The sequence below is a fragment of the Podarcis vaucheri genome (assembly GCF_965113315.1).
Source record: "Podarcis vaucheri genome assembly, chromosome: 7".
NCBI classification, from domain to species: domain Eukaryota; kingdom Metazoa; phylum Chordata; class Lepidosauria; order Squamata; family Lacertidae; genus Podarcis; species Podarcis vaucheri.
In genome coordinates, this window is record NC_138765.1 from 27,682,098 (window position 1) to 27,707,336 (window position 25,239).

A 25,239-nucleotide genomic window follows, 5' to 3' on the forward strand; every position below is an offset into this window, starting at 1 on the left:
AAAGCTTCCAAGCAAGAAACTTTACACACACACACACACACACACACACACACACAGCGCCACAAATGATCCCAGCTACGTCAGTGTAACCTTCCCTTCCAAGTGTGGCCAAAAGTGCCTGTAGCCTTTGGTGAAACCCAATACAACTTCGCATCAAGCATGACCGAATCTAATTAAAGCCCACACAACACTTCTCCATTTCAGCTTAGGGCTGGCGCAATCTGCAGGCTCAGGCTTTTATCATCTGCTTCCAAACCCTTGTCGGTCTTCCACTCTGTACCCATTTTTAATTATAATCCTAAATTATATTTTTTGACCACCCTTCAACCAAGGTTCTCATACAAAGAATCCTGCGAAAAGCAACATGTAAACACTGAAATCATTTATAAGATAACCAACTCATAGTTCAGTTACAAACACTTCATTTATTTAATTTATATCCCACCTTCCCTCCAAAGAACTCAAGGTGGCATACATGGTTCTCCCCTTGCTATCAGAGTTACAGATTTCTTGCTTAACATCTAGCCTCATTGGTCCTAACAATGGTTTCCTTTAGTTAAAACTTGCGACTCCTATACTAGAATAGATGGGGGGTGATGGGAAAGAACGAATGGTTAGACTCCCCCACCCACATTCCTTCCATCTACCATGACATACATTAATCCTAAATCCTATTACCATGGAATGCCATCTCTTTATGGCAGCCCCCTCCCTCGCCCCACATCCACTTGCTGACACTCAATTTTTTAAAAAGAAAAAATGAGCTAGGGGAAAAAAAAACCATGAGTCACAGCTTATTAATAGCAAATCCGTAGCTTTGTTTTATGAAATCTACCTAGAGAATTCTTTTCACTCCCCCATCAGAGATTATGCTTCAGCATGCCAATAGAATGAGATTCAAAAGAGGATTTATACTGGTAAGTTTCTCTCCCGGTCATAAAAATATGCTATGATAATTTTACATGCGAAAGGAAGCAAGGTTTGGAACTAGTTTGGGGAAAGCAATAAAAGAGGTCAGTTTCTGAGGATGCTGCAATTTTGTTAGGGCCCTCCAGTTGTTGTTGGATTCTTACTCCCCTCATTCCCAACCACCATGCTGACGGGGGCTGATGGGAGTTGGAGTTTGACAACTAGGGCACAAGTCCTTGTTCTAATCAAACCTCAGGTGCCTGAGGGTTTGGTTTTTTAGCCATATGTTAAAGAGCGTTTTACCAGGACCAGGGAGACCAGGGCCAAAATCCCCACTTAGCCATGAAGCTCACTGGGTGATTTGGGACCAGCCATTGCCTCTCAGCCTAACAGCTTTTAAAAGGGGGTGAGATAAATTCAGGGACGCGGGTGGCGCTGTGGGTTAAACCGCAGAGCCTAGGACTTGCCGATCAGAAGGTCGGAGGTTCAAATCTCCCATTGCTCAGTCCCTGCTCCTGCCAACCTAGCAGTTCGAAAGCACATCAAAGTGCAAGTAGATAAATAGGTACCGCTCCGGCGGAAAGGTAAACGGCGTTTCCGTACGCTGCTCTGGTTCGCCAGAAGCGGTTTAGTCATGCTGGCCACATGACCCGGAAGCTGCACGCCGGCTTCCTCAGCCAATAAAGTGAGATGAGTGCCGCAACCCCAGAGTTGGCCATGACTGGACCTAATGGTCAGGGGTCCCTTTACCTTTAAGATAAATTCACTGGAGATTAAGGCCACTGGTCACCACGGCTGTATGAAGTCTCTACCACCTGAGGCTCCATCTCTCTAAATACTAGTTGCCAGGGAACAACATAGCCTTTGTGTGTTCTCCTCTCCAAGACCCTGCTGCCTTTCTTTTCTGTTTGATGAATAGTTTTGTTGATATGTGGAAATTTACGCATCAGCCACACAGCAGTTAGTTAAAGGATATTCGGGGCATAGGGTTAAATATGAGAGAATGTATTGCCAATCCCTGAATGCAACCACATTTCATTTCTTTTTTTATTACATTTATATCCCACCTTTCCTCCAAGGGGCTCAAGATGTTGTGTGTAGCTCTCTTCCCCCTCCCCATTTAATCCCCACAACAACCCTACGAGGCGAGGCTGAGGCTGAACGACTGGCCCAAGGCCACCCAGTGACAGCTTCATGACCGAGCGGGGATTTGAACCCTAATCTCCCAGGTCCTAAGGCAAAACTCTAACCACTATACCACACTGCCTCTCAGTGATGCCCAGATAAGTTCTTGCTCAGAGCTGAAAATGTGGCAGTTCTGTGCGAGCAGGAGGGGTCTGAAGAGGTCTAACTGCGCTGCCCCCAACCCTCCAAATATCCTTTAAAAAATCACACTGATGAGATGTATCTAAAAATTCTGCCAATCAGCCTGCTCCCACAGGGCTTACTTCCGAGTCGGCACACACAGGACAGGAAAGAATTTGGAACTGGGAGGCAACGGTAAGCAGGTGACACCCACTCACTTGGAGCTGACTTGTCAACAAGCAATGGATAGGTGTCCAAGTCAGCGTGAGTCTTTTCTGCTCATGCGAATATACAAGTTAACCAATTACCTTTCCACGGTGGAAAAGTTCAAAAGCTGACGGGGCCTATTGCCATGGATACGGGATTCTGACTACAGAGCTTTGCCTAGCAGTGAGGGACTGGTACTGTAGCCAATCAGGAAGCGGGGCTTTGCTCTCCAGATTTCTGGCAGGTTTCGACAAGTCGAGTTATTTTTATCGTGGCAAAAGGAAAGATGCTCACAAATCAGACGCTTTACTTGACTCCTCTGAATCCTGGCATGCTTTATCGGACAGCAAGAGGCATGGGGGGTGGAGTGTGTGTGTGTGCGCGCGCGTATGTAGAGAGCGCACCGTCTGTTTCAAAATCTCTCTCAATCTGTTTCAGCCACACTACAGATGGGGCCTCCAACAGTAACCCCCAGAATAAGCAAATCACTGCGAGGGAAAGCGTTAACGAAAGTTATTCCCACTTTCCCATCTGCAGGACCGTGGGCAGTTATGGGCATCCACAAGGCTGCAATTCTGTGCAGGCACTTGGAAGCAAACCCCATTCAAATCAGAGTGAGGTAAAACGGGCATCAGAGAGAGCTGCAGGACTTCTTTGCAAGCATGGGGGAAGGGCCATAGCTCAGTGGAAGAACATCTGCCTTGCATGCAAAAGGTCCCAAGTTCAATCCCTGGCATCTCCAGGTAGGGCTAGGGATGTCCCCTTCCTGAAACTCTGAAGTCACTGCTCAGTAGACAAAACCAAGCTAGACGGACCAATGGTCTCACTTGGTATAAGACAGGGGTCTGCAACCCGCGGCTCCGGAGCCGCATGCGGCTCTTTTACACCTTTGCCGTGGCTCCGGGGCGGATACTAGCGAGGAGAGGAGGCGCATTGTGCGCCCCGACACTCCCCACTGTGGTGGGCGCTGTACTGGCTGTAATGTCGCATGGGGGCGGTGCGTGCGTTAGTCACGCACTGTCCCAACGTCACCTTCCCACCCGCTGTCAGATCAGAGGGCAGCGGCACGCATGCTTTAAATGTCACAATGGTTTTGCGGCTCCCAGGTTTTTTTTTTCTTCGGAAACGGGTCCAAGTGGCTCTTTTTGTCTTAAAGGTTGCAGACCCCTGGTATAAGAAGACAAGGCCCTTGTACCTTTGAAAGGTGTGCAGAAGAATTTTGGTTAGGGCAGCTTCTCATCACCCTGCAGGGCAAACTGCCCGCACGCTGAAATTTCCTCTTCTTGCACAGCTGGTAAAAAAAGAGAAAACCATGCAAGAACCCCAGCACCTTCCTTGGTCGCCTGGTCTTTGCACCTCTTGCAAAACTTTCAGCAAACGCCACCATTCATCTATAGAGTTGGATGACACCCTGTGCTATCCACAGATTGCCTCCAAGCCATTTTCAGAAAGAGCAAAGACCAAAGGAAGGCAAGAGTCTACAGAATGTGCTTTTTGGCTCCAGTTAAGGTGAGTTGCACCTTCCAATTTCCCATGATGATCACTCTCAAGGTAGCCAAGGTAGTGCCCTCCATCCGTTGTTGGGAACTACAACTCCCATCAGCCACCTGCACCCCCACAACGTGGCTAATAGCAAGAAATGATGGGAGTTTTATTTATTTGAAATGCACCATGTTGACTGCCCTGGATCCTTGCTGTGCACTGCCCTGAGATCTGCAGACAAAAGGTAGTATACAAATTTAATAAATAATAGTAATGATGCTGAGACACCTCCAAGATATTCAGTGGTGCCCACTGGGACAGGTAAGCCAGAAGGCACAGAGAACAGCAGCAGGTGGCACCAAAGCCAATGAGAAGTCTTTCTCACACCCTCCTCCCTCCTGAGTTTACAAGGCCAACACAGAGTGCCACCCCCATGGAATGATTGTAAGGAAGAAGGCAGGCAGAGAGGCTGGCTGAAGGGAGAATATGTTGATGAAGCAGTGCCTCGTTGACCCTAATGGACTAGCCTCCATTGAAGAGACATTGACTTGCGTCCTACCATCAATGAAAACTCACATCATCACGGCTCCGTTGGGGCAACTGGAATTATCCCACAATTGTTTCCTCCCACTACCAGAAACTCAAAGAGGCATATCACTAACTGTGGGCATTGAAACAGCTCTTATGGGGGCAGGCAGGTCAGCGTTGGCTCCAGTCTTTCAGACATGATGCCTTCAAGGGGGCTACCTCTTCCTCTTTGCTGCTACTGCTGCTGCTGCCACCCACACCCTTGCTCTCCTCTCCCTCTCTGCTTCCAAAGGAGAGGGTGAGGCAACAGAACCTGGTACTCCTTTCCTTTGTCCCTGCTGCCACTCCCTCAATTGGAGAGGGAAAGAGGTAGTACAGAGAGGATGTTGCACTCCCAACTCACACCAGCATATAGCCAAGGGTCAGGTAGGCGAGAGATGGAGTACCAACAACATTCGGATGGATGGTCAAGCATGCTCCATCCCTGCAAGGACTTCACTTGCACAATTGCCTTACCCCATGTATGCCGACCGCGATCTGTGAAACTGCTACTCTTACAGGTGCCATACTCCTTCTGCACTTGTGAGAAGTTGATTTTTTAGCATGGCATCACCGACACATTGGGACTCTCTGCCTATTGACATCAGGCAGGTACCTTTGCTGGCGTCTTTTCAGCACTTGCTTTTGTTTGTTTAGGCAAGCCTATCCAGATATCTAGGGTGGTGACATGTGTTTTAATCTATTTTTGCTTGATTCAAATCGGCTTTGGAATGTCCTTAAATACATGTTTTGATCATCTTGATGTTTTTAATTTATTTTTGCAAACCGCTTGGAGGTTTTATTACAGTCAAGCAGCGTGTAAATGTTGCAAAGTAAATAAAATTTATTAAGGAGAACACTGTTATGGGGTTCTGGGAGTTAGCAGTGGGTGGTCTGCAAGGAAGGAGCATGGGAGATGCTCAAAGAAGTTGATCCCTGATGCTGATTGACCATACATGCATGCTTGCAGCTGAAAGTTAAAATAGCCCTGTGCTGTGCTAGTCTCTCCTATGCAGCTACTTACAAAACCAAGGAGGGAGAAGGAGACTTGCGAGTCGGCAGTAAGACAAGGGTCTCAGCAGTGTCACAGATCTCCACTCAATTAAATGCCAGTTCACAGCAAAGCCTTGCTTTCTGCGTGGAACATTCAGATACCCTGAGAGAACAAAGTGACTAGATGCATTATTAAGGGAGAACCAGTTCTGGCAGTTTTAATACCGGCATAGAAGGGGGACATCCAGGGAGTGCAATTTTTCACCTGAGTTGCGCTTGGGTCATTAGCAACCTGCACTTGCCACAATCTCCTGCAGTTCCCCGCAGGAGCTGGGCTCTTGGCTCAGAAACCTGACTACATTAGTTCAGGCACTGACAACCTCAAGGCTGAATTATCACAATGTGTTCTGTGTGGGGCTGCCCTCGGATCTGGTCTGGAGATGGGAAGAGACTACAGCCGATGTATGACACCTGTGCTAAAAGACCTGCACTGGCTTCCCGTCTTCTACTGAGCAAGGTTCAAGGTTCTTGAAGAAGTGCAAGCCCTGAACAGCTTAGGCTCAGGATACCTTTAGGACTGTCTTGCCCAGTATGTCCCAGGCCAATCACCAATATCATCTGGGGCAGCACTATTAGTGGCTCCCAATGGTGCAGAAGCATGACTCATGTCAACATGAGCCTTCAGGGCAGTGGGCCCAAATCTCTGGATCACCGTCCCAGTAGAAACCAGGCAGGCACTGCCCTGGCGAAGTTTCAGATGCCAAAATGGTTTTATTTCAGGAGTGCAGCTCTGATGTTCTCCCCTCCTACAGATGTTTCAATCTATGCTTTATGTTTTGTACGTTGTATTTTGTCTTCTTTGTAAGTCATTTTAAGGCACCTGTGAAAAGCAGGTTGCACATTTTAAAAACAAACTGTAACAGTTTGCTGCTTTCTAACCAAGTCAAGCACAGAGGAATGACACATATGTAAGGAAGTAAAGTCGAATAGCAAAAGATCCAGGAGAGACCACCCCTTTTGCTGTAGTTGTTAAATGACTTGTGCTTACCCTAGCTGCTGAACAGAGACACCCCACTTCTCTACAGGTGTTAAAAGTGCCAGACAGGTGTGCCATGCAGTATAGTGGGAAAAGGACTGAACTAGGAAACTTGCACCCCAATCTATCCTTGCTTACTAAAGTCAGCCTGACAACTGAATGGAACTCACTGAGGGAAAAGAACACAGAGAATTGTAGACTTGGGTTTCCCTGGGTGACCTGGGACAAACCATTTTCTATGGGTCCCCTCTGCAAAACGGGAACAGCAGCACCTTCCTTGAAGGGGCCCTGAAAAGATGGGTGAAAAGGATTGTACAGATCTTAGCACGTTAAAAAGAGCTTTTGGGGGGAAATTAGGGCAAAGGCCTTGTCAACTCAAACATCAAGGCATTCCAAAAGGAATATACAGTAGTTTGCTGCCTTCTACGAAGTCATCAGACCAATTGTTCATTTAGTACAGTCCTGTCTACACATGAATGGCAATGGCTCCCCAGGTTTACAGGGAGGGAGATGGCAGGGATTAAATCTGGGACCTTCTGCATGCAAATCAGATGCTCTACCACTGAGACGAGGCCCACCCCTTGAAGAATCAGGGAGCCTTTTGTTTTTATGGGGTAATTTTCTTGGGATGAGCCCAAGGGATCTCGGGAGGGGGGCATTTTTAAAACACTTGTACAACGCTTGTCGTCCTTTGCTTTAAAGCCTTTTCTGCTTCTTTGAGAGGTCACCTATTTACCGTCTCCGTCCCAACCCCAAGGACTCAGATTACACTTACAATGCATCCAACTGTCACTGGCACCCTAACAACAACTTCACAACATTAATTAGGCAACAGCAACTTGGCAAAGGCTCGGTGCCAAGGTTACACCTAGGGCTCAGTGGTACAGATCCATAGTGAGAGAGGACACATATATTAAGTGTTGATTCACTTCCTCAGCCAACAGGCATCCTGGAAAACCTTAAGTGACAGGTTTGCGGAGCACATGTCAACCAGAGAGGCCACTGCATGTTAGGTTGTTCATACAAACAAAGGAACATAGGAGGTTGCCATATACCCAGCCAAACCATTGGCATAGCCAACTTAGTATTGCCTACACTGACTGGAAGCACCTTTCCAGGCTTTCAGATGGAGGACAGTCTTAGCCCTATCTGGAGATGCTAAGGATTGAACTTGGGACCTTCTGAATGCAAAGCAGACTGAAAACCCACCCAGAGTAGGAGAAAAGCAACTGTTTGAGCTCTTTTTTCTCAGGTTACAACATTACTAAAAAGCAATAAATGCCCTAGATTGAACACTGAGAGGGATGAGAGCTAAATAATGCTAACATGCATCTTCAGTGGAGGAAACTCTGAAGAGGGCCTACTTAGTGGTGGCTCCCCGGTTGTGTAACACACTCTGCAAGGAAGTTGGCCTAGAACATACCTTATGGTCTATTTTATCAACAGGCAAAGTTATTTCTATTTCTCAGAGCTTTCTAGATTCAGTCTGCTGCATAAAGATTAACAGAGACAGTACTGGAAAGGTTTCCCTGAGTAGAACATTCCACAGGCAGGGGCCACCACTGAAAAGACCACCTTGTACACCTCCCTCAGGTGCAGCACCCAGAGAAAGGCCTCCGATGAAAACGTTGATTTCTCTCCATTAGTCTGCTTTTGGAAGCAGTTCAAACACTCACAGCTGCATTGCCCTACACATAGGCGCCGACTCCATGGGGCTTGAGGGGGCTCGAGCCCCCTCAAAAAAATTTTTGGGGGGGCTCAGCCCCCCCAATAATCTCGGGCGCCCTTCAGCAGAGCGCCGCCGCCGTCCCCCGCCTCCTCCCCACCTGCTCCCTCGCCAGCCAGCCAGCCAGCCGTGCGCCCTAGCCGGAGAGCCCCGGCCGTCCCCCGCGAGAACAGGGGAATCCCCGGGGGCGGGGGCTTCTGCCTCTAGCCCCAGGTTTCCCGCATATCAGCTGTTCCGGAGCTGATTGATAGGCAGCAGCACGCTCTCCCCTATACGCTCACGAGGGGGCGGTGCCACTTTATTTGCATATTCATGAGCTTATTTGCATATTCATGAGCTTATTTACATTTCACGAGCTTTCCCGGGCCCCCCCAATATTTTTTATAAGTCCGCGTCCCTGGCCCTACACAAAGGTAAGAGCAGGCTGTTTCATGCAAATGTGTTCCGCTTATTACCAGGTTAAGTGAGTATAGATGCAAATCAGACATTCATATGTACAAATGAATGCTTGACGTTCCCCGTAACCATTTCCCTCCAAATAGGAACATGGCTGGATGGCAGATCTTTGCTGAATTAGGAACACAGGAAATTCTCTTATTACTGATTCCTTCTTATTACCTTGTTCAGGACCTACTATGCTGGCTGGCAGTGTGCAGCTTCTCCAGGGATTCAGGCAGGGGGTGGCATTCGCAGCCCCACCTGGAGATGCTGGGGATTGAACCTGGCACCTTCTACAGCCACTCCCTTAAATTACACACCCATTTGACCAGTGGCTGGGCTCACATACAGTTTTCTGTGTGGCGGCATGCCTTCACAGAGTGTCCAAGTACAAAGGTGGATAGGGCTTCTGAACTTTTAATAAGCAGAAGATGACATTTCTGCAAGAGCAACCTGTATGACAAAGCTACATCTGCTCAGATTTCCTCTTCTACACAACTACTAAAGGAGCAGAAGGCCTGTCCTGTTTTTCATCCGGACAGCCTACTACTTCCCAAGGCTCGGGCCCACTCAGCATCCCAGGCAGCATCCCAGCCTGTACCTGAATTAGCACTGGGGTGACCAGAAGAATAATGTGCAAATTTAAGAAGCCCTGCATCAACATAAGAAGAGTTGCTTGGATCAGGCCATTGGCCCACATGGCTCAGCGGCTAACCAGGAGCTTATGGGAAGCCCACAAACAAAACCTGAGCACAGGCGAAATCTCTGCCCCCACTCAGTGGTTTCTAGCAACATCCAGAACCATGGAGGCAGAACATAGCAAATACATGTAGTAGCCATGGATAGCCGTATCCCCCGTTTATTTGTATAATCCTCTTTTAAAGCCATCTAAGTTGGTGGCCATAATTGCCTCCTGTGGGAACAAACTCCACAGTTTTAACTATTCACTTTGTGTAGCATTTTCTTTTATCTGTCCTGTATCTTCCAACATTCAGCTTCACTCGATGTCTACGAATTCACAAGTTATAAAGGGACGGAGCTTTTCCCTACCTACCTTCTCCACGCCATGTCTAATTTTATACATTCCTATTATGTTGCTCTTACTTGCTTTTTCTCAAAACTGAAAAACACGCAAACACTGCAACCTTTCTTCATAGGGGAGTTGCTTGAGCATTTTGGTTGCCCTTTCCTAAACATTTCCCAACTCTACAAGATCATTTTTGAGGCGAGAAGTGGCAAGAACTGTACCCAGCATTTACATTACGATATCGGCTTATTAATTTCCAATTCTTTCAGGAATTATCTCTAGCGTGGAATTTGCCTGTTTCCACACCTGCCACATAGCAGGCCTATATTTTCATTCCAATGTGACAGAAAGGGATATCTATTCTATGAATTATCCAGGTCTGTGGATGAGCAATTCCTGTGTGCCAAGCTTCTCTTAAATCAAAAGCTAAACATCCATTTGCACACTGGCTATACATTTGGCCTATCAAGCATCAAACTTTGAGAAGAGAAAGCTGGTTTCAAACCTAGAGTGGCTCCACTCAGTGCGCTTGGGTCCCTCTCTCTCAGAGACACACACATACAGCAGTCGAACCCACCTCAAAGGACTGTTGTGAGGATTAATGGGGACAATGGCAGGAATGTTGCTCTGAATTCCTCCAAAGTTCAAGATTAAGAATAAAACCAGAATGATGGCCTATATACACAGCATGAACGCCAACATGAGAGTGACTTCTTCTAAAAGCAGAGATGAAAAACTTGTGGCCCTCAAGCTGTTGCTGGACTCTTAAGTCCCACCATCCCGGCCGTACTGGGGCTGCTGGGAGTTGGAGTCCAACGAACAGGCGTGCAACGGCAATTCAGAAGAGCAGGCGCTGCTCTTTGGTTAAGAAATGAACCAAGGAGAGAACTTCCAAGTCCTTTCCCGGAGAGGCTCCTCGTGGATCAAAGTACAGTAACGCCTTATTACCCAATAAAGAGCCGCAAGTAACGTCGAGTCTCTACCGCGGAGCGAAGGTCGGGTTGGACCAACCCTGTCCCAGGAAGCAAACTCGCCCGCCCACCGCTAGGTCCTCTAGTGACTGGCTCGGCGGAACCGGCCGTTGGCCCACGATCCAGCCCACCTCGGGGAAAGCGAGAGAACCAAAACTTCCCGCGCGCGCACGCCGCCCCCCTTCCGAAAGCGAGAGAGACCTCCCCCAGTGGACGGGGGTGGGGTGGAATGGAATGGGGCTTAGGAAGGGCGGGGGGGGGGAGAGACAGACAAACCCACGCCGGATCTCACCCACCTGCCTGGCTGGGGACCCCGCCGTGCGCGCAAATCAGGGCGCAGAGGAGCGCCGCCCGCAGGTGCCAGGCGCGGGCCGCAGCAGGAGGCATGTCTGGGTCTTCTCCGGAGCAAGCAGCAGCGCCAGCAGCGAGCGCCCAGCTCAGAGTGGCGCTTGTTTTTCACTTTGGGAACAATGATCGCCTGTAAAGTGATCGGGGCTCCCGGGGACGCAACCGAGCAGGAGGAGGAGGCGGCGGCGAGTCAGCGAGCAGAGGCGCGCACGGGCGGGGACCGAGGGAGGAATTCAAGGGGATGGGGCGGGCAGGTGCGCCGGCGGGGCTTTAGCAGCTCCGCCCCCGCCGGAGAGGGGCGGGTCCTCGCCTCCCTCGCACGCCGCGGTGCGCGTCCGTTTCTTATGCTGAGGAACCGCCGTGCGTAAGCGGAACCCAAAGAACCTTCGCCAAAACAAAGAGCTCACCCGCTTAATTTGAGCTGCTGCAATTGAGAAGCAGGCTCCATCCTGGAAGTTTTATATGGTGATGATGAATAAAAAGGTGTCCATGCGCGCGTGCAGTGTGTTTTTCTCCCCCACCCACTCTGCACATGATCACAGGCCTGCCCTGGAGGTTTTGTTTGCTACCTGCAGTAATTAGGGAAAAAGTCATTATTTTTTTTGTCCTGCCTTTTAAACCCAAAGAGTGCTACAGAAAAGCATTCGTGAGATACACACATTGATGCAAAGGTGATAAAAGCAACAATGTAAATAAAAGACGAAAAGCGAAAGTTAAAATTAAAAAAATCAGAAAGGATCCAGTGGCTGGCTTCCGGAAGTAATTTTGGCATGTAAGTGGTATATATTAATTAATTAATTAATAACACTGTGAGTTTTGCATCACCCATCTTTATATTATTGTTATATTTAAAAAGGTAAAGGTAAAGGGACCCCTGACCATTAGGTCCTGTCGTAGCCGACTCTGGGGTTGCAGCGCTCATCTTGCTTTATTGGCCGAGGGAACAGCATGTAACCAGCATGACTAAGCTGCTTCTGGCAAATGCCGTTTACCTTCCCGCCAGAGCGATACCTATTTATCTACTTGCACTTTGACGTGCTTTTGAACTGCTAGGTTGGCAGGAGCAGGGACTGAGCAATGGGAGCTCACCCCGTTGCAGGGATTTGAACCGCCGACCTTCTGATCAGCAAGTCCTAGGCTCTGTGTTTTAACCCACAGCGCCACCCGCATCCCTTCTTATTACATTTATATACTGCTTAATGCCAAAGTAGGCTTCTATGCAATTCACAAAGCATAAGAATAAATTGCACAATACCGAAGTATAAAAATCCATACTGGAGATATGTAGTAAAGCAGTATCATAAAACACTGAAATATAGACACCCATAATTAAAGTATGAAATAAATCAATCCAACTGAAACAACACAGCAATTAAAATAAGACACTGAGTGATCAGGGGAATGACTGTGTCAATAGAGATGCCTTCAAAAGCCAGTACAGATGAGGCTATAACACTGGTGCCACAACTAAAAAAATAAATGTTTTTAAAAAGAACCTCCATGTCACCAGAAGCATCAGGTCAGGCCTCCAGAAACAACTGTGTCTTGATCCAGCACATAACACAGCTAATGTTTAAGACAGCTGCATTCCTGTGGGGAGGGGATTCCACACTTGGGGTGCAGCAACTTAAAAGGCCCTGCTGCATGTAGTCGCACCATGGACTGCAGCTGTAGGTGGAACTATGAGCAGGGTCTCCTCCATAGATCTTACAGCATGGGTCAGCCAGAAGGAAGGGATGCAATCCTTCAAGTACTTGGGGCCAAAGCAGTATAGAGCATGGGTAGGCAAACTAAGGCCTGGGGGCTGGATCCGGCCCAATTGCCTTCTAAATCCGGCCCGCGGACCGTCTGGGAATCAGCGTGTTTTTACATGAGTAGAATGTGTGCTTTTATTTAAAATGCATCTCAGAGTTATTTGTGGGGCATAGGAATTCGTTCATTTTTTACCCCAGAATATAGTCCGGCAACCCACAAGGTCTGAGGGACAGTGGACCGGCCCCCTGCTGAAAAAGTTTGCTGACCCCTGGTATACAGCTTTATAGACCAAAGCCAGCACTTTAAATCAGCCTCTGTAGCAAACAGGTAGCCACTGCAGATCTTTAAGGACAGGTGTCACATTATCTTCCACCACACCTGAGGACAGCAGGCCAGTTAAGGGCAGGGGTGGGAAACCTTTTTCAGCCGGAGGGCCACATTCCCACCTGAACAACCTTCCAGGGGCCACATGCCAGTTGTGGGCGGGGCCAGAAGCACAAGCAGACTGAAAAACTACCTTTTTGTGCCATAGGCTAGTTTCTACACCCTCCTGCCTGCACCTCTCTGTCCTCCATCTGGACAAGAAAGAGGCACTATCAGAGTTCAAGGACCCTTTTCAGCTAGGGAAAAATGCTTGGTATGGGAACCTGTGTCAGATAGCTTTTGAAAGAGATAGTCTCCCATCCAAGTACTAACCAGGCCCGACCCTGCTTAACTTCCGAGATCGGACAGGATTGGGTGCATTCAGGGTGGTGTGGCTGTAGGCTTGAAAGGGATAGTCAAATTTTCCATTGATGCCCATTGTCCCCTGTCAAGACCCAGGGCACAAAGAGTCTAGGGATTTGATCCATTCAACTTACTCAGTTTTATTTAGGAGAATGCCATGCGTTGTGTGCAATCACAATAAGTAAACCCATACAACTGCCTGAAGAAATAAACTCTCTCTTCTAATCATGCATGCTGGCCTATAAGCATTTCCTGGCAACTTTAACACACATACCTGCAAAGTGAATGCATAAAATAACACCAGACAAATGCTTAAATTGGGAAAACCTGCAAGAATGCAAGTTGAGAATAACATTAGCTAAAATCGCCCCCTAGTGGATTACTAGGACAAAGTCAGCAGGCAAGTTAGTACATACAGTATTGTGTACTGGCCTACCTTGCAGAGTTCTTGTCTGGTGTGAGAAGTGCTTTGAGCAATTGGGAAAAGAGCCACGGATGAAGTTTTAGCCCAGATCCAACTCACAGGCAAGTAGTCATGCACACCCAATCAGCCTACCCCAACCTGGTAGTTCAAAACAGCTGGAGGGCAAAGGCTGGAGGAGGCACTAACAGGAATGCTGGAGAATGGCCATTGAAGTAGATAAAGTTTCCTTCTGCATGACCATGAGAGGCACACACTGAATTTCTGAATGGTCCCTGGATGCATGAAAGCCGGAGCTGGTGGAATAAACCCTGTTCTTTGAAACTATTCTATTCGGTTGCAGAAAAATCCATGGTATGAAGATTGCTCATAGATGGTTCCTCACACCTGTGCAAACAGCCCATATTCAAAACTCAAGGAGTAAGTCCTCTTGGAGGCACTGAGGAGCCATAGGGAATTATTGGCACATATAGTGGAGGGGTCTGTGGGCACATACTTTCTGGACTCTAGGTATGGGGGCGGGAATTAGCAACATTATTGGAAACTTAGTCCAGCCAGATCCAACTCTGTGCCACATCTCTATGCCTGGAGAGCTGCTTTGCAAAATTCACTTAAGTACAAATTTCAAAGGACGGCTGTGTTTTGGTCGTCATATTTGGTTGTCGTATTGTTTTGGAAAGTACAGATGATATAGGTTTGCCATTTAAATGACTGAATGCCCCCCCCCACCTAGCATTCTCTTGCTGTGGCCTGTTGGATCGTCTCAGCCTCCCTTTGGCTGGCCTGCTATATCCAAAACATTTCGCAGGGGAGCCATAAATCACTCAAGAGACCGTTACTATGGCAACACGACTTCCAGAATTGGGGAAGCACTTTTGAAAATCCAGGCCAAAATAATGCTTGGGAGGAGTGTGTGTGCAAGTGTTGAGTTTTCTGGAGATTTTATTTGTTTTATAGTTCTGGGTTAAGGGGAGCAGGGTTTTAACTCTCCTATTAAAATATTATTTCAACACATAAAGAAATAAATGACAGCAGAGTTGTTTTCCAGTTATCTCCAGAAGTGTGTGATCAGGTGAGCTTAGGTTACCTCAGCGGTGGGAAACATTTCCTCAGGCCTTCTGGGTAACCTCCCAAGGGGCCCGTGGCAGTGGTGGGCGGGGCCAGAAGCAAAAGTGGGCGGAGAGATGGGCGTCAATTCTACATATGCACAGTAGCCTAGTTTCTACCATACACCCCTCTCTTTCCCCCATCCAGGCAAGGAAGAGGTATTATCAGAATTCAAAGACCAGTTAAGCAAACACACCAAGAAGAGCAGATGAGGGTATGGCTTGGATGAGGGGCCTGGAGAGACCTCCGAGAACCATATAAGCTGGGAAGGACCATGGTTCAGTGCCCTGCATACATAAAGTCTGTGGTTCGACCCCCAGCAACCTCCTTATCGGGGAAGAAAGAGAGAGAAGGAAAATCAATTTTTAAAAAATAAAAAATTCAAGACCAGGTCTCTCCATAGTTTTCAGTTTAGTAATAAGTTGTGACAAGTCTATTTCTGAAATTCTAGACTTGAAAGAGAAGTTGCTGAATTACAACTTATTACTAAACTGAAAACTATGGAGAGACCTGGTCTGAATAGAGACATTGGATTCTTGTCTCATTACATATGCTAAAGCTATTTTTGGTCATCTGCATACTATCCATTGCTCCCCGCCCCCCAAGGACTAATTGCAGTCGTTAACAGTCATCAACAGATTTACCATACCCATTGAGTCAATCACCCATCTCCTACTATCCTTCTGAGAAAAACCCCACCCCACCCTCCCAATTTATATAAGGGTCTGGTGACTTCTGTTTCAGTGCATCTGAATAAGTGTGCTTGCACAAAAAAGCTTATACCCAGAACAAAATTAGATGGTCTCTAAGGTGCTACTGGACAATTCTTTAATTTTTTTATTTATTTTGACTGCGTCAGACCAACTCGGCTACCTACCTGAAAGGAAAATCAAGTAGTGGTGGTACGAGAAATCTTTCTGTGCTTAACACCCTGAAGAGCCACTGCCATCCAGTGTAGACCAAGGGTGGAGAATCTTTTTTTCAGCTCCACAGACAAGATCCTTATCCAGATCAGCCTGAAGGGCCAAAATTGGCAGCTACCTGTCAAAATCCCTTAGGGAATGAAGCTGAGAAAGATTTCTCTGCTTGTGGCTCTCCTGCCCTGGAGGAGGAAGAGAAGAAAGCCTGTGTTTTAAAAATCCGGGCTTTCTTCTCTTGTTTACACCAGGAGCAGGAGTGGTAGCTGCGGGGGGGGGGGGCGGGGAGAAAGAGGAGAAAGAATTATTCCCTTGATCTCCCCCACCCCCTGGTGGTATATAAGCAGACTGGGAGAGAGAAGCAGTTCCATCAAACCACTTCCTTCTCCTTGTGCAAAGTGTGCACCTACCGCACCATCAGCTTCCAATGGGTAGTTGAAAACACACTTTGTTCCAGGGTAAAGGATCCTTTGGGAGCCCAGCTCCTGGTGGTTCCATTGCAGGCCCTGCTTTACCCTTCATCATCTCACATCTGATATCAAATGGGGAGGCCTGGCAGGCCGAAGGTTTCCAACCCCTGGCATAGACAATACTTAGCTAGTCTGACTTGGCATAAAGCCACTTCCCATGATTCCTGTGGTGTGTGGGAACCAGGGGAAGGACTATATCTCAGTGGCAGAACATCTTCTTTGAATGCAGAAAGTCACCGGTTCAATCCCTGGCATCTCCAGCGAGGGCTGGAAAAAACTTCTATCCAAAACTCTGGGGAGATGTTGCCAGTCAGTGTGGACAATGCTGAGATAGATGGGCCAATAGCCTGACTTGGTACAAGGCAGCTTCTTAGGTTCACATGTCACCGGGTGGACCTGAAGTGGCCATCAAGCATGAGTACATATAGGCCCCAACTGCAAAAGAGGGAATCCACTGAAGTAACATTTAAGCACATTCGGATACCTGCATTTATTATTTGGTTGTTCTGCAGTAACACCCCTCCTGTGAGAGCAATGGTAGCTCCGTGATAGAGCATCTGCTTTGCATGCAGAACGTCCCAAGCCCAAGCCCCAGCACCTCAGAGCAGGGCCTGCTGGAAACCCTAGAGAAGCTCAGGCAGTGTAGACAGTATTGAGCGAGATGGACCAATGGTCTGATTTGGTATAAGGCAGCTTCCTATTTTCCCTGGGTTAATAACAGGTTACTTGTGGCACAGCTGGCACTGCCTTGAAGTTGCTCCCTGGGGGGTCTTTTCCCAATGCTGCACTGGCAGCTTCTGTTTTGATTGCATGGGTATTTCCATGCATGATATGACAGATGGGGGGGAGGGGGAGGAGGAGGAGGATGAGTGTGCTGGCATGGAAGTGGATGCACCAACTAGGGCAGCCTTTTCCAACTTTGCACCCTCCAGCTGGGGCTGATGGGAGCTGTTGTTCCAAAGCACCAGGTTGGCAAAGGCTGGACGATGCAGGGCTGTTCGTGTTGATTCAGTATCTTTTATCTATTATGTAGTGTTATTTATTAAATTTATTTGTAGCTTGTCGCCTAACGGGTCTCCAAGAGACTTGCATGGAAGAACATACACATGTAGTATATGTGATGTATTATAAAATACAAAGGAAAGGGGAAAGAGATAATATAAGTATCAACATTCCATGCAGAAAAAAGAGCAGAATTCAGTGGAGATCTAGATGGATTGTTACAGGGGCTTAAGGTATTTCACTAAGAAGGCTGCCACATGCAGTTCAGTGGTTCACCACATAGGGGTGCTGCACACCAATCCATCAGCTCCTAAAATGGTCCAGCAAATCTCAGGCTCATCACCTGATCAGTCCAAATTGCCACTCAACTTTTTATTTTTCTGGATTATGATGACATCTACACCACAGCTTCCCTCCAAGGAGCTTGAGGTGGCATGGATGGCTCTCTCCCAATTTTATCATCACAACAGTCCTGCAAGGTGGGTTAGGCTGAGAGATGGTGGCTGGCCCAAGGTGAGCTTCATGGCTGAGAGGGGTTGGGAACCCTGGTCTCCCAGGTCCTAGTCCAGCTTTCTAACCATTACACCACAGTGGCTCTCTTCAGAATCTGGCGATTCCTTCCCTTCTACTCAGTCCCCACCCCAGCATAAAATGTAGTTGAATGAGTTAACAAGTGTTATCTGGTCCAACCTCCTGCAATTCAGGAATCACAGCTAAAGAATCCAGGACAGATGAGCATCCAACCTGTATCACAAAAACCTGCAAGGAAGGAGAGTCCACCACCTTCTGACGATGGGAACCTCCTGAGCAGATTATCATGGCTCCCAATGGAAGATTCAGCAACTGAGTCAGGGCGCTAGAAATGGGAGGAGGAGCACCTTTGTGGGAAGAGCCATAATGAACATGTAAAGCAAATGAACTGGAGCACTCATGCTGTAAACAAATAAGGTCCAGTGCTGAGGGCCTTCTGGCAGTTTCCTCACTGCGAGAAGCCAAGTTACAGGGAACCAGGCAGAAGGCCTTCTTGGTAGTGGCACCCGCCCTGTGGAACGCCCTCCCACCAGATGTCAAGGAAATAAACAACTATCTGACCTTTAGAAGACATTTGAAGGCAGCCCTGTTTAGGGAAGCTTTTAATGTTTAACAGACCACTGTATTTTAATACATTGTTGGAAGCCGCCCAGAGTGGCTGGGGAAACCCCCCCAGATGGGCGGGGTATAAATAAAATAATAATAATAATAATAATAATAATAATAATAATAATAATAATAATGTTGTTGTTGTTGTTGTTGTTGTTGTTGTTGTTTCTGCTTCAGCTAAGTAAAACCTTCAGGAGAAATTTCATTTCCAAGTTTAACCTCTGAGCTCCAAACGTATGGGAAACCAGAATGTCCTTTCTTATTTAGACTGGCTACAGATGTCCTGCTTGAACAAATGCCTATTTGGAAACAGGATTCCTCCCCTTCCTCAAAATGGTATGGGACAGCTGCATATTCCCATATTGCAGGGGGCTGGACTAGATAGTCCACAGGGTCCCAACTCTACAATTCTATGATCTCCAGGTAGGGTTGGGCGTGAACCCTGCCCCAAACCCTGCAGTTGCTGCCAGTTAGTGCCAACAGCCCTGAGCTGAAAAGGGCAATTGGTCTGGCTGAGTATAAGACATTGCTAGCAAAGCTTCTGGGTTTGAGTGGGAGAGCTACCTGGCTTCTGGCGACTGCAGCAGCGGCAGCAGCGGCATCTGAGTTGGTAGGCCTAATGAGTGGGCTGTTACTGCTGGGTTAGGAATCGGTGCGAGAGCCAAAACAGCAAGGAGGGATGCTGTGACGGGGTCCCCACACCCTCGCTTGGTGACGTTCATCCCCGGGAAAGGAAAAATCCACTGCTGCAGCGGCAGCAACAACAACAATGCCACCACAGTGATGCTTCCCCGCTGCCAACTCTGCTCTGACAGCTCATCAGAGGTGGGGAAAGGGAGGCGGTGCGTAGAATCCTAATCAAAGGCGGCAGCTGACTGGGCCCTGGAGAATGAGCCACGTCTAATTTTGCTTTGCAGTCTGACTCAAGGAGAAGAGGCGGGCGGGGGGGGGAGAGCGGGTGGTCTTTGGGAGGCCAGGCATGGGGTTAGCGTGACCTAAGGGGGTTTCCATTCAAGCTAAGCCCCTCTGTGGAGTGTGCTTTGAAATACTAGGGCTCAGCACTGAGAAGACGGGCCATTGTGAATTATAAAAAGAGTCCCTCTGAGCATGTGCTGATGAACACTGCCACACATCTGGGATGAGGGAGAAGGGATCCATGTGGCTGTAAGTCACCAGGGGGAATCTTTCAGGCAGACGCATGCTTTTTTCTAAGCAAAGCACCACAGGTGAGTGGCCAGCAGTTTGTCAAGGAATGGATAGATGAAAGAAAAACTCAGTGAAGGTCCCACCCATTGCAGCAATCCTTGCTTCACCCAGCAGGGGGTGCCCTACGGAACAAGGGAAGAGCACCCACACTGTACCCTGAAAACACACCCAACACACATTTTAAACTGTAGTTTAGTAAGGGTGCTGGGAACTGTAGCACTATGCCAGTGGTAAACTAAAGTTCCCAGAGGGTACTTTCAGGAAGCCATGTGGTCTAAATGTATGGTGTAGGTGTGATGAGAGAGATCCCTTCTCAGATGTTTAAGAAATTGTGGGAGTGGTGTAATAGGGATTGCGTACTCTGACGTTCATGGGTTCTTCAGTAAGTTTTGGGCAAAACCCTTCATGCTTAGAACTGGGCATGCATAGAACTCTACAGGCATATCTGTCTTCAAGGAGCTACAAGATGGCCTCTGGCATCTCCAGTTAAAAGACCCCTGGTACCACACGATGGGAAAGAACTTCTGCCCAGAGAATTGCTGCCGGTCAGAGTAAACTATGCAACCAGGCAACATGGAAAGTTGGACCTGCTTCAAGGGAGCTTCCTATGGCTGCATCCACACTGTGCATTTAAACTACATTTATACGACTTCAACAGCGGTAGCTTCCTCTCAAAGAATAATGGGAACTTGAGTTTACTCCCTCTCAGAGAACTACAATTCCCAGCACCCTTAACAAACTATAATTCCCAGGATTCTTTGGGGGTAGCCATGTGCTTTAAATGTAAGGTGCGGCTGTCACACAAGTTGTTCCTAATGCTGGTTCCATCCAGCTAGGTAGGGAAGGGAATTCCTAAGCACTGCATTCCACACCTTTGTCCATTGTGTGGGCTGCAGAGCCTGGTCTCAACCTGATTTTTTCTTTACAGTTGTATATAAATTTGGGGTGCTGGGTTTTTTTTGTTTTTTTAGAAATCTGAGCAACCTGTGCAATCCAAAGGACTCATCTCTCTTTATCTTTCCTGGCATGGAGGTGAGCAGCTCCACAACTGGTAAGAATTCAACAGATGCTGCTTTGAAGGTGCTCTTCACCTGCTGAATGCCTACCTGTTTTGCAAGCTGCTAATGGCACAGGAACCCTGGCAGGTGAGGGGGAAAGGCAATGTCGTAGCATGCGTGATAGATGCTAGAACGATGCTCTCTGGGTCTACCAGGTTTGGGGAGAGAGGGGGCAATTAAAATGCCTATAGAATGCCTACAGAAGTTGCAGTGTTAAAGACGACAGTATTGATTCCTTTTTGCTGCAGTTCTGAATGAAACATTTGTGCGTCTGAGGGGATGAATTGTAAGCCTAGCAGTGCAGAACCTTTGGAGACCACAACACCCTCCTGCGCTGTGTAGCTGACACCTCATCCTGCACCGAGGGATCGCAGCGTAAACACTCTGCAGCTTCTCTGCATAGGTGCCTGGAATATTAATAATCACTTTAATGGGTTTCCTCCTCTCCCCCCCCCCCCGTCACCCGCACACTTTCTTTTTACTCCTTGTTTTATGAGCTCTGGAAATTACCACGGCTAATGACGACTCCCTCAAGGATGGAAGCCTTTCAAGGCTAATGGCAAGAAGTTTCCTTGAGAAGCAGAGGACCTGTCTCTGGGTACACACACAATTGCGAGCATTCATGAGCAGACACATGCATCAGCATCTTTCAACCTGGGGGTCACCTGCAAGAATGAAGGAGAGCAGGATGGGAGGCAGGAGTGGTGAAGAGCGGCTCCATCGCTTTTGCTGAAGCTCAGAAAATAGCCCACTGTGGAATCTAGTAAGAACTGTTTGATCATGGAACCATCTCCTTCCTTGGAGGTTTTTAAGCAGAGGTTGGATGGCCACCTGTCAGGGATGCTTTAGCTGAGATTCCTGTATTGCAGGGGGTTGGACTAGATGACCCTCAGAGTCCCCTCCAACTATACAATTCTATGCTTCTATGACCTGCTACAGGGACGCGGGTGGCGCTGTGGGTTAAACCACAGAGCCTAGGACTTGCTGATCAGAAGGTCGGCAGTTTGAATCCCCGTGATGGGGTGAGCTCCCGTTCCTCGGTCCCTGCTCCTGCCAACCTAGCAGTTCGAAAGCACGTCAAAGTGCAAGTAGATAAAAAGGTACCGCTCCAGTGGGAAGGTAAATCGTGTTTCCATGCATTGCTCTGGTTCGCCAAAAGCAGCTTAGTCATGCTGGCCACATGACCCAGAAGCTGTACACCGGCTCCCTTGGCCAATAAAGCAGGATGAGCGCCGCAACCCCAGAGTCGGCCGCGACTGGACCTAATGGTCAGGGGTCCCTTTACCTTTACCTATGACCTGCTATAAATACTGAGAAAAGATCCATGCTATACAGTAACAGATTTGTAGGGTTGGAATGACCCCGAGGGTCATTAGTCCAACTCACTGCAATGAAGGAATGACAGCTAATTTTTGGTAAAGCCATGTGCTTTAAATGGATATGGATGGGACCTGAGTGTGGAGGCTCCTGTTCAAGGTGCCAGCCAGCAAGCCGTGCCCTTTACCTGAGCTTTCCATTCCACCACCCCAGGCAGACAGCATCCTGTGGTGGCCAAGCATGCTTGGTCCTCATTGGGCTGCTTGCACTTCCATAAACTTTTCACTTCCAGCGCCAATATTTTCGTCTCATTTCTGGATGGTGCTGCTTTGGCTACGTGAAGGACCAATACTACGCAAGCTCAACATTGCAAGAGAGAGGGTTTTCTCCCCCATAGTACACACGTCATAACTGGTCTGAGGACAGAGCTCACGCAGAAGCAGATCTGAACAAGGGGGAAGGTCAGAAGCTCAGTGGCAGAACATCTGCTTGGCATGCAGAAGGTCCCAGGCTCAACCCCCAGCATCTGCAGGTGTGGCTGGAGCAGAAGCCTTATATCCTAGAGAGCCTTTGCCACTCAGTGTGAACCAGATGCTGGGGACTTTGGGGGGATGGAGGGCAGGATCCTTCTCTAGCCCCACTCACCTAGGACAACTGACAGGGGGTGGGACAACGTACCTGCCAATCACCTAATGTCATCATGATGCCAGGTGGGTTGTTCAGGGAAGTTTTTAATGTGTGACATTTTGGTGTATTTTTAATCTTTGTTGGAAGCCACCCAGAGTGGCTGGGGAAACCCAACCAGATGGGCAGGGTACAAATAAATAATAATAATAATAATAATAATTACTACTACTACTACTACCCCTTTTACCTGTCAAAACATGTTTTGCAGCACTTCCCAAGTGCCCAAGTGCTAGCTGGTTGTCAGGTGTTTGGGAGCTGCAGCGTCAAGGGGCTTTGGTGCTCCAATAGCACAAAGCATTTCCATTGAAACCGCTTATAAAATGGAGCCTTTTCATCCCCATCAGCTGGTGAGCAGAGGGACCACGTTTTGCTCCAGCAAAGGAACAATCAGGGGTTGGGTTTAAGTTCCCAACTGCTGCTTTCTAGCTGCACTTGGCTTAGGCGAAATGGCCTTAGGATCACAGAATCACAGTTGGGAACATGAGGATCATCTCGTTCAGCCCCCTGCAATGCAGGGATCTTTTGCCGAACATGGGGATCAAACCCATGACCCTGAGATTAAGAGTCTAATGCTCAACCAACTGAGCTACCCCTCAGGTTGTAGGCCAATTGTGGAGGCTGGGTGGGCAGTTTTGACCTTGGATCAAGAAGCAGGTCCTGAGCACCCAAACAGCCTGGTCTGCTGCCACATGCCAAGCTGTTGCTCCAGAGCAAAGATGGGGAACCTGCAACCTTCCCCATGTTGTTGGACTTCATCTCCCATCTGCAGGGCCATTGGCAAGGGATGAGGGGAGATGTACTCCAACCCAACCTGGAAGGTCACTCAGGTAGACCCTCAGGTAGTGCAATGAGTCAGTGCATCTATCTATTAACCAGAAGTCTGTTGCCAGGATTCCTGCATTGCAGAGGGTTGGGCTAGATGACACCTCGGCAGTGGCGTAGCGTGGGTTGTCAGCACCCGGGGCAAGGCAAGTAATTTGCGCCCCCTAACCCGTGGATTTGCGCCCCCTAACCCTAACCCCCAGATGTTGCGCCCGGTGCGGCAGCCCCCCCTGCACCCCCCACACTACACCACTGCACCTCGGGGTCCCTTCCAACTTACAGTTCTGTGATTCAGGAGGGCATGACTAGAAGCAACAGGTAGAAACTTCAGGCAAGCAGGTTTCACTGGAACTTTATCCGAACAATACGAGATGTTCCACAGACGGACCGGCTGCCCTTGGAGGTAGTGTCCTCTCCTTCACTGGAGGGATTTAGTCCAAGGCTGGGACGCCATCTGCCATGGATGCTGTTTCCTTCAGCGGTTGCCAAGCACCTGAGGCCATTCGTCAGTGAGTGACATGGACACCACCTTCTCTGGTCAGTTTTCTTTCTGCTTCCCCAGATCACCCACCCTGCGCCCCAAGAGACCAGGGAGAAAGTGTTGCATACACACACTTCACTTCCCCAAGGGCCAGGTCCCGTGGAATTAATCTGAGCCATCAAATGCGCATGAAGCTGAGTGAGGAAGTGGCAAAGCGTGGCTCTCTTCCAATGTCCAATGTCCTCCTTCAGCAATATGTGATTTTCAAGGATGAAAAAGGTTCCCATCCTCACCACTTCATAACCAAGGGGGCAGTGTGTGTGTGTGTGTGTGTGTGTGTGTGTAAACTCAGAGACTTTGTAGGTGCCAAGGTGCTACATGGGTGGCTCCTGCTGTGGTTGCATCCTGCATTGCGGATCCTGCACAGAGCAGATGGTCGTACTAGATGACCTCTGAGGCACCTTCCAACTCTTATGATTACGGGATTATATCACTAAATAGTATACAGTGAGCCATCCCTGTGCAGTGATTCACCGGGCAGTGGGAGCATGGCCAGAACTGGCATTACCTTTGAGGCATCTTTTGCATCCCCCGCAAATCAATGAGTCAATGACAGAGACACATGTGGCTTCTAGGGCACCTAAGCCCACATCCTTAGCCCTGCAGGACTGGCTTCTCAGGCAAGCAACACCAGCAAAACCATGGTAGCCAGTGAAAGATAGGGTGTAGCAAGGTGGAATGGTATATACAAACCTTCTGGAAGGGCAACAGCAGGGATCATTCAGTTTGTCACTTAGGGGTTAACACAGTTGTCAGTAAATCTACTGGCCAAGCAGGTGGCAGCAGTGTTGCTTAGCAACCAAAGAGTGGCAAGATCCTCAAAGAGGCAGCATATGCTCTGTTTTGTTTTGCAGCTCAGAGGCAGCTTTCCTCTGGAAATTTGGTTGAACTTTTCTCAACAAGGCCTTTCCCAAATAGGCAAAGCGCCTCTGCTTCTTTCTCCCCAAGTTATATATGCTGTTGTGTTCCCTTTGTTCAGTGAAGGGCTGCCAGGATTTCCTCTCTGGTCTCAGCCTGCTTTATTTAAGTGACTCTAATAATAATAATAATAATAATAATAA

General features: G+C 48.2%; 1 protein-coding gene across 2 annotated transcripts in view; it reads right to left on the reverse strand.

Moving 5' to 3' along the window:
• Nucleotides 1-11,241, reverse strand: part of CD164L2 (CD164 molecule like 2) — a 36,341-nt gene extending 25,100 nt beyond the window's left edge. Inside the window, exon 1 of one of the 2 annotated variants that reach the window (XM_082232183.1) lies at nucleotides 10,958-11,237. In XM_082232183.1, the coding sequence (XP_082088309.1) occupies nucleotides 10,958-11,048 (91 nt within the window). In that variant the 5' untranslated portion in view covers nucleotides 11,049-11,237. Of the gene's footprint in view, nucleotides 1-10,957 lie in introns of both variants that reach the window. The other variant, XM_082232182.1, reaches the window with a different exon arrangement.
• Nucleotides 11,242-25,239: the final 13,998 nt, after the last annotated feature.